Source organism: Taurulus bubalis, assembly GCF_910589615.1.
Source record: "Taurulus bubalis genome assembly, chromosome: 7".
Classification (NCBI taxonomy): domain Eukaryota; kingdom Metazoa; phylum Chordata; class Actinopteri; order Perciformes; family Cottidae; genus Taurulus; species Taurulus bubalis.
Window position 1 is genome coordinate 11,303,583 of NC_136595.1, and position 18,852 is coordinate 11,322,434.

At 41.6% G+C, this 18,852-nt stretch overlaps 1 protein-coding gene across 1 annotated transcript in view; it reads left to right on the forward strand.

The window, feature by feature from the left end:
- The window catches only part of gpc1a (glypican 1a), a gene marked incomplete at its 5' end in the record, with an annotated part of 32,543 nt that extends 17,806 nt beyond the window's left edge, over positions 1-14,737 (forward strand). The window contains 9 exons of the mRNA XM_079221036.1: positions 4,123-4,281; positions 5,848-6,065; positions 7,288-7,461; positions 9,107-9,272; positions 10,169-10,299; positions 11,342-11,479; positions 11,858-11,988; positions 14,048-14,223; positions 14,539-14,737. Of these exons, the coding sequence (XP_079077162.1) occupies positions 4,123-4,281; positions 5,848-6,065; positions 7,288-7,461; positions 9,107-9,272; positions 10,169-10,299; positions 11,342-11,479; positions 11,858-11,988; positions 14,048-14,223; positions 14,539-14,720 (1,475 nt within the window). The 3' untranslated portion in view covers positions 14,721-14,737. The remainder of the gene's footprint in view (positions 1-4,122; positions 4,282-5,847; positions 6,066-7,287; positions 7,462-9,106; positions 9,273-10,168; positions 10,300-11,341; positions 11,480-11,857; positions 11,989-14,047; positions 14,224-14,538) is intronic.
- Positions 14,738-18,852: the final 4,115 nt, after the last annotated feature.

The window sequence follows — 18,852 nt, forward strand, 5'->3', positions numbered from 1 at the left end:
TACAGGATCCTGGTCGTGTGAAAAGTAACAGCTAAAGTGTCAAGATGCCGCTACATGTTTAAAACTCTTTCCAACTTTCAATAATCAGACCAACACACGCGCGCACACACACACACACACACACACACACACACACACACACACACACACACACACACACACACACACACACAGATCAGTAGATAACAGGTGTGATTAGCGGGAAGCGATTTTGTTTGATGGTGTTTGGCTTCAGAGGAGTGCATCTCATCTCAGACTAACTGACCTGCACTTGACACAAGGATTACTTAAGAATATTAAATGAGTGTCGTGTTTGATCTGTGCAGCGTATGTGTGTGTGTGTGTGTGTGTGTGTGTGTGTGTGTGTGTGTGTGTGTGTGTGTGTGTGTGTGTGTGTGTGTGTGTGTGTGTGTGTGTGTGTGTGTTTGTGTCATAGCACAGGAAATAGCAGTTTATTTTCCATCTTAACTCTTGTCTCCCATCCCATTTTGGGATATTTTAAGACGATTACAAGAGAACAAGTGGAAGAGGAATACTGGTCCCCCCCAACCCTCTGCCACACACACACACACACACACACACACACACACACACACACATACACACCAGCCAGTGCCAATAAAAGATTCATGCAGGAGTGATGATTAAGGCGTCTCCTCTTCTGCTCCACTTACCCTGGTGGACAAATTCTGCCCCCCAACCCACACATTCACCTACACACAGACACACAAACACAGACACACATCCAGGACCTGTAAGAAGAAGGAGAGCAGTGATGCACACAGCTGTGGGGTACTAACTCACCCTTAACCTTTCCAGGCGTGGGCACACACACACAACCACCTACACACACATCCAGTCTGTCAAGAGACTGGGGCTTCAGACTGCTTTCTAGGCTGTCTGGCAGACTCTGTGTGTGTGTGTGTGTGTGTGTGTGTGTGTGTGTGTGTGTGTGTGTGTGTGTGTGTGTGTGTGTGTGTGTGTGTGTGTGTGTGTGCGTGCGTGTGTGTGTGTGCGTGTGTGTGTGTGTGTGTGTGTGTGAAAAATATCTTTATTTTTACTCTCCCCGTAGAAGTATCCCCATAAGAATAGAAAAAGAATATGTAGACGAGGTGTTCAATTTTCAAGCCTCCTATTCTACATTTTTATATTTTCAAAATTATGGCAGAGACTCAGGTTTGGCGTGTCATGATGGTGTTATTTGTTGGCTTCAGGGTTAAAGGAGTCAGTAAAAAAACAATCATCACTGCAGTTTCTGTGTTTTACTTCTGGCCGAACAAACAGTTTGTCTTGTAAGCTGACATAAAGGATACATATATATATATATATATATATATATATATATATATATATATATATATATATATATATATATATATATATATATATATATATATATATTTTTTTTTATATATATGTATATATATATATATATATATACATATATATATATATATGTGCTGTGCTACTTAATACTTCATTCTGCTTTATATCCAACTGCATTTGTACAACAGCTATTGTTGTTTCCACCACAGGATAAAACAACATATACGATAAGCTCCACCGTGACAACATCGAAGTGCTTCTTACTTGTTAATGCATGTTAATACATACACTCACCTAAAGGATTATTAGGAACACCTGTTCAATTTCTCATTAATGCAATTATCTAATCAACCAATCACATGGCAGTTGCTTCAATGCATTTAGGGGTGTGGTCCTGGTCAAGACAATCTCCTGAACTCCAAACTGAATGTCAGAATGGGAAAGAAAGGTGATTTAAGCTATTTTGAGCGTGGCATGGTTGTTGGTGCCAGACGGGCCGGTCTGAGTATTTCACAATCTGCTCAATTACTGGGATTTTCATGCACAACCATTTCTAGGGTTGACAAAGAATGGTGTGAAAAGGGAAAAACATCCAGTTTGCGGCAGTCCTGTGGGCGAAAATACCTTGTTGATGCTCGAGGTCAGAGGAGAATGGGCCGACTGATTCAAGCTGATAGAAGAGCAACTTTGACTGAAATAACCACTCGTTACAACCGAGGTATGCAGCAAAGCGTTTGTGAAGCCACAACACGCACAACCTTGAGGCGGATGGGCTACAACAGCAGAAGACCCCGCCGGGTACCACTCATCTCCACTACAAATAGGAAAAAGAGGCTACAATTTGCAAGAGCTCACCAAAATTAGACAGTTGAAGACTGGAAAAATGTTGCCTGGTCTGATGAGTCTCGGTTTCTGTGGAGACATTCAGATGGTAGAGTCAGAATTTGGCGTAAACAGAATGAGAACATGGATCCATCATGCCTTGTTACCACTGTGCAGGGTGGTGGTGGTGTAATGGTGTGGGGGATGTTTTCTTGGCACACTTTAGGCCCCTTAGTGCCAATTGGGCATCGTTTAAATGCCACGGCCTACCTGAGCATTGTTTCTGACCATGTCCATCCCTTTATGGCCACCATGTACCCATCCTCTGATGGCTACTTCCAGCAGGATAATGCACCATGTCACAAAGCTTCAATCTTTTCTAATTGGTTTCTTGAACATGACAATGAGTTCACTGTACTAAAATGGCCCCCACAGTCACCAGATCTCAACCCAATAGAGCATCTTTGGGATGTGGTGGAACGGGAGCTTCGTGCCCTGGATGTGCATCCCACAAATCTCCATCAACTGCTAGATGCTATCCTATCAATATGGGCCAACATTTCTAAAGAATGCTTTCAGCACCTTGTTGAATCAATGCCACGTAGAATTAAGGCAGTTCTGAAGGCGAAAGGGGGTCAAACACAGTATTAGTATGGTGTTCCTAATAATCCTTTAGGTAGTTGTATAGTGATGCATTATTTTTGCTCATACATCCATACTCATACCTCAGTAAAGTTTTGCATGCATGACCTTTTTCTGTTATGACGTATTTTCATTATTATGTATTGCTACTTGTATTTAAGTGAAACTTCTCAGTACTGTAGAGGGGACAGGGAATGAGAGATAACATGCAACAAAGGTCTCTGGCTGAATTCAAAACAGTGACCTCTGCATTACAGAAGATATCTTAATAAAAGTTTCTTAATAAAATAAAATAGGAATACAAGAATTTGAATCTGGTCCCAGTACAAAGTGCCAAAATGGATGTAGAGACACAAATGTACAACTAAATGACCCCGAGCACTGTGCGTGAGTATAGAAAAAGACAAACAGCTGAAAAAGAAACATGGCTGCTAAATCAAGTTGACTGTACTTACTGTACAGAGACCTTTTTTTGGTTGGTAACTATAAAAGGAATCCAATAAATGATTCATGCAGTGATGTGAGAGGCTCTCAAATCTCAAAGCAGAACCACATAAACAAAAAACACTCCAGTCCTGCGTTCCAATTGTAATTAAGTCAAAGTAAATACATATTATCAGAACAATATACACCAGAATCCATACTCTAATGAATCCTACAAAGTTAATTATTAATAGATTATTACAAAAGCTGAAAACAAAAAACATTGTTAAAATAATGTGTCATACGGTTTTTGTCACGCAGAATCCTCATCCCCACTGTAACTAACTAAGTAATTAGATGCTTTTCAAGATTTTCAAGCTGGCGGTTTAGAAAAACAACAGTGCAGATCATTTAAGTCCTCTCAAAATTGAAGTGATGAAAATCGTTCGATTAAAAATCATGGAATACATTACATTACATTTCATTTTGCTGACGCTTTTATCCAAAGTGACTTACATTTTTTCTGCTATAAAGCGTAGACACAGGTACGGTGAGCAATTCGGGGTTAGGCAAAATTATTATAATTCCTTCATGAATGTCTGAAAAAAATGCATGGCAATCGATTAAATAATTTTTGAGACATTTCTCTCAAAACCACAAGTGCCAACCTCGTGGTAGCACTAGACAAAAAGTTAGCTGACCAATACAATAAGTAGTCAGTAGGCTTCATCCTCTGGGGACCATGAATGTCTGAACAGCCTTGAATGGCAATCCATCCAAATAGATACAGTAGGGCAATACCACTAGTGTTAACTTCTGTTTATTTAAGCCTGGTGACATATGCAGTGATTAAGATATGTAAATTGAGATAAATAAAACAATTAACGCTGTGTCTTTCCACCTCGCCAGGTGAACATCTGAGGATGTGTCCTCAGGGTCCAACATGTTGTACCAGCACAATGGAGGAGAACCTGGGCGGGCTGAGCGCCCAGGAGACAGAGGGACTGATCAGAGAGGCCGGCAGGTCACTGCAGTCTGCCTTCAACGCTCTCCACAGGGGCTTCGACAGTAAGTATGATGTGTGTGTGTGTGTGTGTGTGTGTGTGTGTGTGTGTGTGTGTGTGTGTGTGTGTGTGTGTGTGTGTGTGTGTGTGTGTGGTGCTTGCGGGACAGATGCTCATTACTGCTTCTGCTCAATACCAAAGTGTCAGCAGTGGGCCCAGAGGAGTATAACATTAGTATGTTTGGTATTTGTGAATTTGTGTTTGGAACAAGCTTTGGCTGTGCTTAGCGCTCAATACTGCAGCTTCAATAGAAACGGTGTGTTATGTGTGGGTGTGTGTCTGTGTGTGTGCGAGTGTGAGTGTGTGTGTACGAGGGAGGATGTGTTTGTGTCCTGTGCGTCAAGGGGACCCCTGACTGGGTGTTATAATGAGAGCGGAATCAGCCAGACACAATGAAACGTGATAAGCCGATCCCCTGATCTCAAAGGACACACACACTCACACACACACACACACACACACACACACACACACACACACACACACACACACACACACACACACACACACACACACAAACAGAGGGGTGTCCCCTAGGGCAGTGGCTGGTTCAGTTAATGAGCAGTTGACCCACCGAGGAGTCGAGGCTGCAGATCACTGCACTTCAGAGAGAGAAAGAGAGAGAGAGAGTGAGAGAGAGAGAGAGAGAGAGAGAGAGAGAGGGATGAAGAAAAGAAGGAAATACTGAGAAGTGCCACCGCTAACAACAGGACAGACAAATGCAGCAAGTAAGAAAAGGGTCATTAGTAGCGAAGAAACAATGAGTCAAAATAAGAAATGAAGAAGAAATAGAAGCAGGAGAAGAGGAGGCGGTGGAGGAGGAGGAGGAGGAGGAGGAGGAGGAGGAGGAGGAGGAGGAGGAGCAAGAGGAGGAGGACAGCAGTATTAGTCTCTAGGCGGCAGGCCACCTCAGTAGCAGTAATGTGGCCGCCCATCTGGTCGTGGTTACAACAGGCTGGCATTGGTCCAGAGCCTTTGAAGCATGAGGGGAAAAGCCCAGACCAATATACCATAGAGACAGCGAGCTGATTCCCTTATTCTTTCTTCTTTACCTCTCCATCACTTTGTATACATCTGGCTGCGAAGAACATTTCAACGAAACCGTTCACACTGTTAAATAAATGGGCAGAAATTGAACCACATAACATCCAAGGTCATTTTCTCCATACAATGTAATTCCTTATTCATTAGTTATGCTTCATGAGTATTTCAATTGTTAAATGACATTTAAAGCTGCTCTTAGATAACTATGTGTAAAGTGAAAGAGGCTCATAGCAACACACAGATAATTACATCTTAACTCTGCAGCTTGAGTTTTGATTTAACAGCCCACACCTTTGTTGTTTTGGTCCGGTCTTTCCGCTCTCATTGGTGAAGTGCACAGAGGTAGCAGGCAGCTCTGATGAACCCCCTACCTGCCCAGCATCAAAGAGCACTTTAACAAAGGTAGTGACAAGCTGGTGAGCATTTAGCAGGTCCGGACTTGGTTTTCTAACTTTATCCTCCTCCTCTTGTTTCTCCCTCTATCTTTCCATTGTCTATTGTCTTTCCTTCTTTCTCTTCTCTCCAGCCTATTTCACTGAGCTGCATGGCCGCTCTGAGCGCTCCCTCCAGGAGATTCTGTCTCCCCTCGGTCCCCTGTACTCCCAAAACACTCGTCTCTACGGAGATCTCTATGCTGAACTGAGACAGTACTACCGGGGCTCCGCTCTCAACCTGGACGAGACCCTGTCTGAGTTCTGGTCCCGCCTCCTGGAGCGCACCTTTAAGATCTCCGCTCCCACAGATGTGAGTAGAGAAGTTCAGTAAAAGCAGTAAAGCAGAAAACAGAGCGCTGATTGGATACCTGAGATGAGAGAGGAGACACTGGGTCACAATATGGCTGTGTCACTTGTGATGTTTAATAATACCCTGATAACAATCCTAGATTATACAAAAAGATGATCAACAGAAGTTACCCGGGACACTTTTCATCCAAAGCAGGTGTCTACCCTACTCTGTCATTCCCAGAGCCAAACATGCCCCCATGAGGAGGCACTGGGGCGACACGATGGAAGGATTTCGTGAACTAGTTCTCCTGATCCATTCAGCTGCTGGCTGAACGGCCTCTCGTCACTTCCTGCTTCTGTTCTGGCTCACAAAGAGAGTACACATTTGGAAAAATGTCCATTTTTAGATGCATCACGTGGACTATGTTCATCTATTCTTATTATTAAATGCAAAACCGAATGCTGATTTATGTTCTACCCGTATGAAGTAGATGCATTTTGTAATCTCTTATATTGACATACTTTTTAGGGTTCACATGGCGGATCATGTAATCACAATCGTCTTGGATTGGACTCTGGCCTCAGAACTTTGTTGCGTGTCAGCCTCCGTCTCTCTTCGTGTGCTGTCAGCTCTATAATACACGCTATCTAATAAAGAGAAAACAGGCCAGAATAAAACTGGTAGTACAGTTTTTTTGCGATTGCCAACACACACAAACTGGTACTTTGTGGCTCAGTCACCGCTGCCACTAACTCCTGACCAGGACTAACAATACAATGTAAGATATTGTGTTGGTTTACAGTACAATCCAGTAACAATTTCCATGTCATCTTGAGTTCTGAGCATTGAGAATAAACACATCTGCTATTTTCTCCATTGCATTTGTATTCATAGTCTATATTTACAGAATGCTACAAATGAAAATGCCAAAGACACAAAATATGTAATATTTACCACATCAGTTTGCAGGTAGGCAGAGCTATTTAGATGGGGTTGGTATGCAAAGTTGCGATTTAAAAATATATTTTTTAGAAGAGTTTATATTTTAGTTTGCTTCTAGAGATGTAATATATGACATATCTGACGTTATATTATATAGATGTTATGCATCTGTTTTTGCTTTTTGTGTTGAGAGTTTTGACAAAGAGTGCTCTAGTTTCAGAAATTATGTTTTAGCAGTTGCACAACACTGAGACACTTCTCCAACATTTTTGTCTTCCCGTCACCTCCTGTCTTGCAGGTCACCCTGTCAGAGGACTACCTTGAATGTGTTGCTAAGCAACAGGAGACGCTGCGGCCATTTGGAGACGTCCCACGGGACATGAAGGCAAAGCTGATCCGGGCTTTTGTCACAGCCAGGTCATTTGTCCAGGGGCTGATCGTCAGCGGGGAGGTGGTCAGGAAGGTCTCACAGGTGAGAGAGAGTGCGTGTGTGTGTGTGTGTGTGTGTGTGTGTGTGTGTGTGTGTGTGTGTGTGTGTTCATGAGACGTAAGGAGAGACACAGGGAGTGAGTCAGACAGAGAGAGACAGGATAAGTTGTTGGTGTGACAGAAAGAGTTCAAGAGTCAGTGTTTGTGTCTTAGTGAGAGAAAATTGTGTGTGTGTGTGTGTGTGTGTGTGTGTGTGTGTGTGTGTGTGTGTGTGTGTGTGAGAGATAGAGAGCTGCTGGACTGAGTCCCAGGAAAGCAGATGTGATGGATGTGTGCTCGTCACACCCTGACTGTCAGAGAAATTGTCTCCACCCTAATAATGAAAAGAACAAACAAAACTCATCAAAAGTAAAGCACCAGACTCTGCCATCAGAACAAAGCTCCCATTTGGAGGGATGACAACAATGTTGTCATATTACGGATGTGATGATGTCTTTTCACCTCTCGATGCAGTTTTTCACACTTGAATACGTGTCAGATGCGACTGTGGGATTGTTTTTTTCTGTGTGTGTTGTCGTGAAAAGGCTATTGTTAATATGTGGCACAGCTTGTGTCATCACGAGAACAGTTCGTGTACAATTCTTTCTCTGTCCAAGCCTCTGTCATAAGTATGCTAGACACAGTTCATTATTTAGCAAAATGTTCTACTTTCTTTCAGAAATTCAAATGTATTTTTTTCTTCAATCAGTTTCTATGAATTTCCCATTGATGCAATAAACATACACATTCTTGAAACTAGCTTGACATGTGTAATCTATCACAGGGAACATCATGCCTGCATTCATTCTTGTCAAAGCTGCATTATCGTTATGACTCTGTACTTTGCACTTAAACAACATTACGACACAACAATAGTGTAACACGTTTATTTCTGTAGCACATTTTGTACATGTTCCTTTTTTGTTTTCATTTATATAAAGTACACTGCTTTCACATATACAATATAATAAAAAAAATACAAAGTACATACATTTGTAATTAAATTAAGAGTAACATAATGAAAACAAACAATATAAAATAAATAGGTTAATAAATTAAATAGAATGAAAACATAAAATCAGATTTGATCAATTATTAGGTACATTGACACAAAATGTGATGTTGAAGGTGATGGATCCTAATACAACTAAAGTCTGGAGACTGCTCTTCATACTATATAACATAATTAATTGCATCCAAATATTTAAAACTGTATAGCATGCATTTTAGAATAGTCACCAAAGTGGAAATCTTGCAAACTTAGTGGTGTGATTCTCTCCCCCATCCCCCCCCCCCCCCCCCCCCCCGTCCCCATTTTGGAGGTGTGCCTCCGTCCCATCTGTGCAGGATACTGGTAAAATACCTCCACTGTGGAACTGGACACCTTTTCATGACTTGTGAACATAATCAGAGGCTGACAGTGAAACAGAAACCATGTCCTGTACAAAAAGACAAGGAGGGCTGTCACTGCTTCTTGTTCTTCAGCTTGTTCAGTATATAGTGTCCAAATACCGCCCTCTGCTGTTTGTCCTTTTCCTTGAGCTATTATAGAACCTTGAAAGAACAAACTCCTGTCATATTTTAATGTCCTTCTTTTACTGCTGGCCCCCGAGGTTTGTGATGCTCACTGTTCTGTGGATCTTCCCCAGGTCCACCTGAGTCCAGAGTGCATGAAGGCCCTGATGAAGATGGTTTACTGCCCCCACTGCCGAGGCATGGCCTCCGTCAAGCCCTGCTCCAACTACTGCTCCAACGTCATCAAGGGCTGCCTGGCCAACCAAGCTGACCTGAACCCTGAGTGGCAGAATCTTATCGGTGAGATTCAAACCCCAAAATAATACACTGTGAAGTAAAGCGAGAGCATCCAGATGTACATATTAGTCTCAGTGTATAGACAGACATTGGTCATCATGCAAGAACCACTCGTATATGATTAATTAGTATGTGGCACATACAAATGATTCAGGGAAATTTTTGGAATTCACCAATTCTTTTCTTCTAAGACTAAAAGACGTCCTCATATTGAGCTAAAATGATAATGGCTTAATCTGAATTAATTCATAATCAATATATCATCTATATATATATATATATATATATATCACCTTGAAATGCAAAATTGATATTCTATTCACCATATCATGATCATTATGTCTCGTACTGAGAGTTTTTCTTTTACTGAGGAGTTGTGATTGCATTGGCACATTTCACCACAGAACCTTACAGTATAGTCGTCAGGATATTTCTCTCACTTCAACAGCTACTGCAGGTTCCTTATGCAGGTTCCTTATGCAGGTCACTGTCCGGTGTCATGCTCTGTTGCACCCAACAATGAAACTTGTTCATCCATGTATGGCAATTTCAGCAGCGTTGATAATGCTGATGACCACATCTCAGAAACATGCATGTCGTCATGAACAGCTGGCGTTCATCCGGGGAAATGAACTGATTTACTGACATGTTTATCCAGTTAATAAAGCGTCGGGGGAATTCTCCTTGGAAGTCTTGTACAAGCAAGTGTGACAGATTTAGGCTAATGATACGAAAATGTTCTTGCATGAGGTCCACTGAGTGTAAGTCATAATGAAGTTAAGATTAAAATGCAACTGCAGATGAAAAAAATAAACTGAAGACGCATTTGTTGTGCATATAAATGTATCTGAGCGTCTCAAGTTTTATGCCCCCAAACATTCTTCTCTCTCTCCGTTCAGACACCATGATCCAGGTGGCTTCTAGTTTCAGCACGGAGCCCAGTCTCGATGTGGTTCTCTCCTCCATCCCTGCTCGAATCTACGAGGCCGTTCACTTCCTGCAGGAAAACATGGACACCTTCACAGCGAGAGTAAAATATCTCACTTTGATTCGTCACTCTCAACTCAAATGCCGTCCCACCTCTGCAATCTCTCACTCTTAGAATGATTAGTCAAACTTTTCACCTCTTTATCAGATTGGCTCATTAAAGCTACAATTGATAACTTTAATTAAAAAATGTGTTTGTCATATTTGCTCAGACTGTGACGATATCCTGACGTTAGAACACGAGACAGATAAGCTGTGAACACTTTTTACTGCTCCTAATGGCATTTGTAAGATTCCACTGCCAGTCATGTGTGAACTCTGATTGAACTGTCAAACTAGGCAGCGCTGGTCCAATATGAAGCAGGATTCTGTTACTGTATTGCCTGTTTTTGGGCTCAAATGTTTTCAGAAACGTATTCTAGTGTATTGTTTGGCTGTAAACTGCTCTGATTGGTTGTTTTTCTTTGGGTGAAATCTTGCCTATGCCATTATGCACGTTGGGAGCACTAAAAGGACCGTTTGTCAGGACTGTTTGAGAAAATATGCCAATAAGTAATTTATATTCTAAGTTACCAACTGTAGCTTTAAAAAGAAAGCTGCAAAAAGTTATTTAAAAAGAAAGTTATTGACTTTCCTTGAGCAGAGCTCAACAATGTGCTCTAGTTTTAATGTGCTCAACCTCTTACCACTGCTTTTTTATTGGTTTTATAGATGCATTCTTCAAATAGGTCTTGGCAGCGTTATTAATTAAATTGCTTGGCTTTCATACTTTTACTGATGAATTTATCAATGCCCGTTTATTAGACAAGCAGTGAGTGCAGCCATGAACAGTCTCGGCCTTGTTTTCAAAGCCAAGGCGCTCAAATCGCAATATCAGTGCTTTTCTTCTTCAACCCTCACATGGCAACCAAATATCCTCACAGTTTGAAAGACTTGTCCATAGTGACATCTAGTGGAGGTTTTTAGTTCTTACAAAATGTTGCAATAAGACCAAACAATTTTTAGAGGTGTGAGTTCACTGCTTCAAGCACGTGTTTGTATTGATGTGCGTCTGTGTGTGTGTGTGTGTGTGTGTGTGTGTGTAGGTGTACCAGACGTGCGGAACTCCAGGTGAACCAGCGACAGGAAGTCCCCCTCTTCATGAGCAGAGGAAGAAGAGCGGCTCCCTGACCGCATCTGAGTACAAGCCCTCTCCAACCGCTGGGCTGCGATTGGAGATGCAGGTGTGTGCGTGTGTCTAACTGTGTGCATGGGGAGATATTATTACTATTTAAGGAACAGGAAACAAAGAACATTGCATATGTGAATGTGACAGTCTGTTATTGATTGAAGTGTTTTTGTGAAAAGAAAAAGAAAAGAAAACCTTGAATTGCTGGCTATGTTTGAACCACTTACTTTCTTATGTTCAGACTTCATTCCAGGATAACATTGTTGTATTTAAGTGCCTTTAACCAAAGCTTGTCATGCATTACAGACACTTTAATTGGGATTTAACGGCATTTAAAACCCATTATGACTTGTTTGGGACTCTATACCCAAGCTATATGATTTGGGAGTTGAGCCTCTCCATTGACGTAAAACAATACTGTGTCTGTCCTCAGGTGTCAGACCTGTCCAGTAAGCTGAGGGAGATGCGGCAGTACTGGACCCAGCTCCCTGTGGCACTGTGCAGCAAACTGGCAGCAGGAGGTGCCGGTCAAGATAAATGCTGGAATGGCATCACCAAAGCCAGGTGAGGAAGAAACCTTCGACAGGATAACGTTGATCGTCACAAGATCACAAGATTGTTGAGGTTTAAGTTATGACTTATCACTCACGTCCAGCCAACCTGCTCTCCAAGAAACAAAATGCCCCTCAAATCCAGACTTTGTCTCAATTCTGTCAACTAGATTTCCAACCTGTTTCTTTGCTTTGCATCAAAAACGTATATTTGTACATTTCGTTACATTTCTGTCTACTTCGCGTGCATTCATTTATGGATTTTATACATTTCTGATTGCAATCCTTGAACTCATGTTGATTTTTAACGATGTTCCTGCAACGGAGCTCTGATTAAACCCACCACTCCCCAATCCTCCCACAGAAAACTGGATTGTAGAGTGTTGAATAGAAGACTTTCAAGGTCTGAAATCTGTTCAGCTCAAGTTGTATTCATGCCATGTCTTTATGAAATGGTACATTGCAGAGAGACAACTCATGTTTTTTAGCACTTAAAAGATGAAAGATACTCCTGAGGTCGGGAGTATAAAGCGAGTAAAAAAGGGGGCGACTAGCTTCTTGTAAAGTTGCTTTGACACAGGCCAGTTCTCTTCTTGTTGAAGGCCATGTGTATCCTTTGTGTCATAACAAAAGAGACAACAAGCTATTTCTTCTCAGACAAACTGAAAACAGTAATGAATGGAAATTTATTCTATGGTGTTATGAACTGACATTCAATTTGATTCCATGTTGATGTGCATGCACGTTACTTCAACCTTCCTCCACACACACACACACACACACACACACACACACACACACACACACACACACACACACACACACACGCCTTGCATCTTTTAAAGGGGTTGGATTACATTTAATTAATGAGATTTTTGAAATGTGTGTGTCGGTGTGGCAGAGTGAATTATAGCAGTTTGAGACTCTACAGCGACATCTCGTGGATCTCTTAAGAGCTCAATAAATGTCAAACACTAAATTATAACGAATAAATTCTCAGCGTGGATGATGGAATGTAGCGTTGAAGTATAGAGTTTAAATAGGGCTGTATTCATTTTTAAGCAGCTGCAAGAACATACATTAAATCAATAAGCACGTGGTGTGTGTGTGTGTGTGTGTGTGTATGTGTGTGTGTGTGTGTGTGTACATTTTGAACCCTCATTTCTCACTTCTTTAAAGGGAAACTTTGGAGTTAATTAAAGCATAGGTTCAGGTTTTTCATTTGGCTGTAAGCATTCCTCCTGTTCACACTCATGACCATCAGGAGATCTCGCATAGTAACTGAGGAAGATACCCAATTGTTCTCTTCCTCAGACTGCTGAGGCCAAATATTAGAATGAGTTCAACTTAAGAATTTTTTCCCCCATCTCTGGAAGTGCAAAGGGATTTCCAGTGTGAATATAATTCATAATTAAAGTAAGCAAAAATGCAGGAACCTGTTTAACCTGGCGAAAATGTGAACTTTCCTCCAAGACTTGGTTTCAGGATTGAAGTTGGAATTACATTAAGATTGGTTAAGCTCAGGTTAAGGATAGGGATGAGCTTTCATTCAAATTTATTGTGCTTTTAATGCAACATTATTGATCTGAATATCGTATGGAGAATCTCTACGTTTCATGCAATGAAAAGCCAAAAGCTTGATCCTCATCTCTGCTCAAGGCTTCAGCTCGAGGCTACTTGCATATAACACACCTGAACCTCTCTACTTGAACAGTGATTGAGTTGCATTGTGGGCGCCAGATTTCGACAAGGAAGAAAAAAGCTGGAATATGTCTGGTTGTGCTGCATGTTGTCGATATTGATCCAGTTATTTTTTTTAAACTGTCCATGGGAGACCAACAATGTTGCGGGAGTGTAGACAAAAGCACAACATGACACACAAAATTGAGCACAGCTGTGCAAAGTGACCGCTAGCATGTGTTTTCAAGTTAACAACATATTCCAATAGAGCTATATAGCCTTTCATTAACCAGATCTTCTCCCTTATACCATACAGATTGTTTTTAAACACCAGAACTGTCCTGAGGATGTTGTCACACATTTTCCTTCCCTCCCTGCTCTCCTCTAATTAGGTACCTTCCAGAGGTGATGGGTGACGGCTTGGCCAATCAGATCAACAACCCAGAAGTGGAGCTTGACATAACAAAGCCAGACATGACCATCCGGCAGCAGATCATGCAACTCAAAATCATGAGCAACAGGCTGAAAAACGCACTGGATGGCAACGACGTGGACTTCCAGGATGCAAGTGGGTCTCTTCCTAATATTTGTCCCGAAAGATTGTGTTCATATTTTGTCCACAGCACACCTTCTTTGTTGTGTTTCTTCCTTTCACAAACTCGAACTCTACACAAACACGCACCTATACCCCTGTATGATAGTATTTAATGGTCTTATGCCCTATTTTAAACCAGACCAAATACTCACAAGTAATGACTAATTAAATCATTGATTCCATTCATGAAGGTCAAATGGTGCCCACTCAGTAATTACACACTACTTATCAGGAGCTATTGAAGGTGACATCTCTCTTGTGTTCGTCTCGCCCCGATGACCTCTCTAGGTGACGACATCAGCGGCTCAGGAAGCGGGATGTGCGTAGGTGGCCAGTGTCCTCGGAACAGACCGGGACTGTACGCTTACTCGCCAGACAACAACCGGGTCAGAGGCGCAGCCGCGTCTCAAGCCCGCCTCTGTGGCCTCCTGCTCCTGTCCCCTTTGGCAATGCTGCTGCTTCAGCGATGATGGACCGCCGCTGCCTCCAATCCGACTCTGAAGTCTAGGGGAGGGCCGACCGACAGGACGCACAAAAAGGGGTTAGGTGGGTGGGAGGGGGGAGATTAGAAGGTAACTTTGCCAAAAAAATGAAAATGACATTTTGGAGAATGAATGGACGACATTTTCTTTGAGCAAGAGGAGCAAAACTTGACAGTGACAATATTCTTTTATTTCGTTTTGCTCAGTTTTAATGTCTTAGTTCGGGCGTGATTCAGTTTGTTGAGCTGGTTTCAATGGATTGTTGGAAGGAGATGGAGATGAAGAAGGTGACGAAGACAAAGAGAATGATGGCTGTGGATGATGATGAAGATAACGATGGTGATATTGATTTAATGACACTCTATCAGGTCCTTTCAGCTCCATTTTCCAGTCAGGAGGTGGCAAAGCTCAGTGAAAAAATGTTTCGTTTCCCGTTATGTGGTGCGTTCAACAAGGCTTGTTTTTTTTCATTTCGTTTTTTTTAACCCAAGTCAAAGTTGTCTACCTTTACGAACATTGTGTACGTTGTAAATGTGTGTGTACATTAGCTAAAAGACTGGCACCATATTGAGCCATGAATGTACAGTATAATACTATATTGGCAATGAATCCCCCCATAATCTGTGCTGTGGTCGTTCAGATGTTTTGGTGTGTGTTGGCATAAAGCAGATACATTGTCACATTCCTGAAATGTATGAGATGTTGTGATTCCAAGATTTCAAACTGACCATTTCAAAAGAAAAAGGAAATTACCACATTTTTAACAAACCACCTCCTTTGTCGAGAAACGAGCAGCGTCGTGAAGGCACTTGTAAATGAGCACAGGTGCGTGGTTTTCACACTAATGCCAGAAAGGACTCCTTGTTGAACGCACACCTGCATTAAATAACTTTAAATGAAGTCCAAGCAACACAGTGGCAGATATACAGAAGGTCAAACCAAAGCACTTGTTACACTGTACACTTTTTTTTCTTTCTATTTTTGGACATCAGACATTCCCCCGAGAACGTTGAACATTAGGGACAACCCTTTCACAATGTTTTGTATATGCATATGTTAAAGAAGAAGAATCATCACTAAAAAAACAAATGTTTTGTCCAAACTACATGATATGTGCAGAATATTGACGTCATGTGTACATTTGCCTGGTGATACACCATTTACTCGGCATGCCTTTCTTGCAGTCTACACTACTATACCGGTACATATGGGACTCCTGATTCACACAAGTCTCTTGCACATACACACATTTACACACACTGGGGTTGTGTATGAAGCAGATTTTTATTCATTGGTGTATTTAATCACACATTTCATTCATTAAACTCTGTTTGATTGTCGCAGTGGATTTTGCCATGTACATTTGGATTTAAATTGTTTATGATTAGCATCCATTAACAAGAAGGCTCCGGATGATGGAGCTTTCTAAAGTTGGAGGAAATAATACTAAGGATGTCGTAGGGAAATCATCAGCTTTGGAGGCTAAAAATGTAAAACAGAAAGACTGTGTTATGAACTTGGTACATCACATTTAAAAGACGTGGGTTTTTACCAGCCAGAGAGGGTCAAACTAAATTATTGAGTTGAGGCAAATAAAGAATCCAGTGTTTACGGAGCGTGATCCATAATAGGGATTTCTGCCTCACCTTTGCCATACTGGAAGCACGTCTGTCAGGTGGTTCATCAGTTTGGTCCTGACTTTTGGATGGATTTCCATAATGACTTTGATGACACAATGACTTTTCCTCTGCAGCACCACAATGAGGTTGACATTTGTGGTTTTAAGTGAAACGTCTCAACAAGTCACGCCCAGCAGGATTGATTCTAATCCCTTTTGGGGTTGCTTCATTTTTAATCAGAAAACCGAATTACATTCTCATGAGCCTCAGCTGTACGTAAATCAAAGATAAACTAAAATGATGAACATGGTAAACACTGCTTGTGTGGCATCAATTAGTATGTTAGCATCGTCATTGCGAGCATGTTAAAATGCTGATGTTTACATTTTACTCAAAGCACCACTTACAGCCTCAAAGAGCCAGTAGCATGGGCTCTGTTGTTTCAAAAATCTCTTGCAAGTCTCCCTAACTTTACGCAGGTGCAATATTCAATCACTGGAGTGCCACTATGAATTCTCTATGTTCCTCTCAGTGAAAAGCCATCTGATCCAGCTTTTCATTGCGTATCCAGGAATCTCTCCATTAGCCACAGAGATGTGACCAAGCACCAGTTGCTGTCGTCTTCACATTGCCTGCGCCAACTCGCTCCCTGATTTCGCTCTTTTTCTTGAAAAACTCAATTTGCCAGCTGCACTACAGCTATAAATAAACATATAACTCTTTGTAACAGGCACTGACAAGCCTCATGTGGCCCTGCTGGAGAAAAACGGGGCCACGTGTTGTGTGTGGGGATGACAATCCTGCACCAGTTGGTTTGGAGTTAATGAATGATTCATTTTCCTGATGCTCATACGACAGAATGAAGCAGAGCAGCAGGCATATGCACAAAGAGTGCAGGATGGAAAAGTCTGAAATGTACCGGGCTCACATTTAATTTCTCAACACCTGATCTGAACATCTGGCCTTTTTCTGTCATGTGTCTTTCCTGAATTGTGTCGCGTCCTGTAATTGTGAATGATGTGGAATTAAAGGTAGAATCTGAACTGAGATTCAATGCGATGTGGGAGGACAGATGGACACACAGTCTCTACCACACTGTTAATTTTACTCGTCTAGACATGGCGACGTATCGACGCTCAGCAAACTGAGTTCAGCTGTCTGGCTACAATCACCACGCAGAGTCCCCCAGGTGAGAGTTTTACCACTTAACTTATTTGCTGCACAAATTCAAGAAATGTAACGTAACTCTGGAGGCAGCTTAAACATAATCATTGTGCTCATGTTGCAGCCAGCAGGTCTAGAATTGATTTCTGGGTCTCCAACGATTTAAAAGGCCTCGGACTGCTGGCTTTGAGATAAGAAGTGTATCTCCCTCTTCTTTGTCTGCCTCTCTCTTACACACAGACATATACACAACTCTTCAATACTGGTCAATGTGTACAAGGATGCGAGAGCTACTGAATAAAGGTGATTGTTGCAGTGGCACATGGTTCAGTGACATGAAAGCTATACTGACAAGTGAAATGTACTGTCTGCCCAGCAAATGAACTGTCTGAACTGGAAAACGCAGTGTCACAGCAACGATCTGAACTGTTGTGTTGTTCAGAAGCTTTTTTCCCCTTTATACAGACAGTGTAAGAGACAGGAAGCTGCAGGAGATGAAGGAGGCGAGAGGCAGGCCAGTAACTTCAAGAGCAAATTGATCCAAGGCCATCAGGGGCTGACATGTAACCAAGTTCAACTTTTAGCTTGTTGTTGCAGAGGGCCAAAGAAACTTTTTCCTTCTTCCTGTCCACTCGTTGCTCCATGCCACAGCTATTAGGGATGTACCAACTTGTTCTCTCCTGTTACCAATATCAGGACCTCAAAGCACCAATCCAAGACAGATGCAGTGTTTCCCCCACTTTAGAATATGTATACGTTACTCCGTGGAACCCATTGAAAACTTTTTTTTTAAAATGTAAGATAGCGTGAAGCAGGTGATGGTCTGTGTCACTGAAAGTTGCATCAGTCATGACTGAGTGACTGAGTGACTGGATACAATAAATTCATAATGACATTCACAAATAAACTGTATTTAATGTCATTAAGGAGAAAATACTGCTTCATTTCAGTAATTAACATTTTACCACCACCCACTGGTTCTAACTGTGCTGAAAATATGAAGAACCTTCACAGACTGTGAGGGCTATTAAAGGTTACATAAATATGAGCATGTATTATGTGTTAAATATTCATTTGGGGTGATTGTGGTTCCTTTTTTTTTAAATAGCTCAAAATCAAGTCTGTAAAAACGTTATGCATTAATGTATCAAAGATATTTTAGTTTTGTATTTAAATGAGCCTACACTAAAAGGAAAACTGGTGTTAAAGGGTTAACGTTGACAGACTGGAAGGTTAAAGGTGCAGTGTGTAGGCTTTGGCGACTTCTAGCAGTGAGGTTTCAGATTGCAGCAAACTGAAACTTCTCCCGTGGGCCAAATGTGAAGGAGAACTACAGT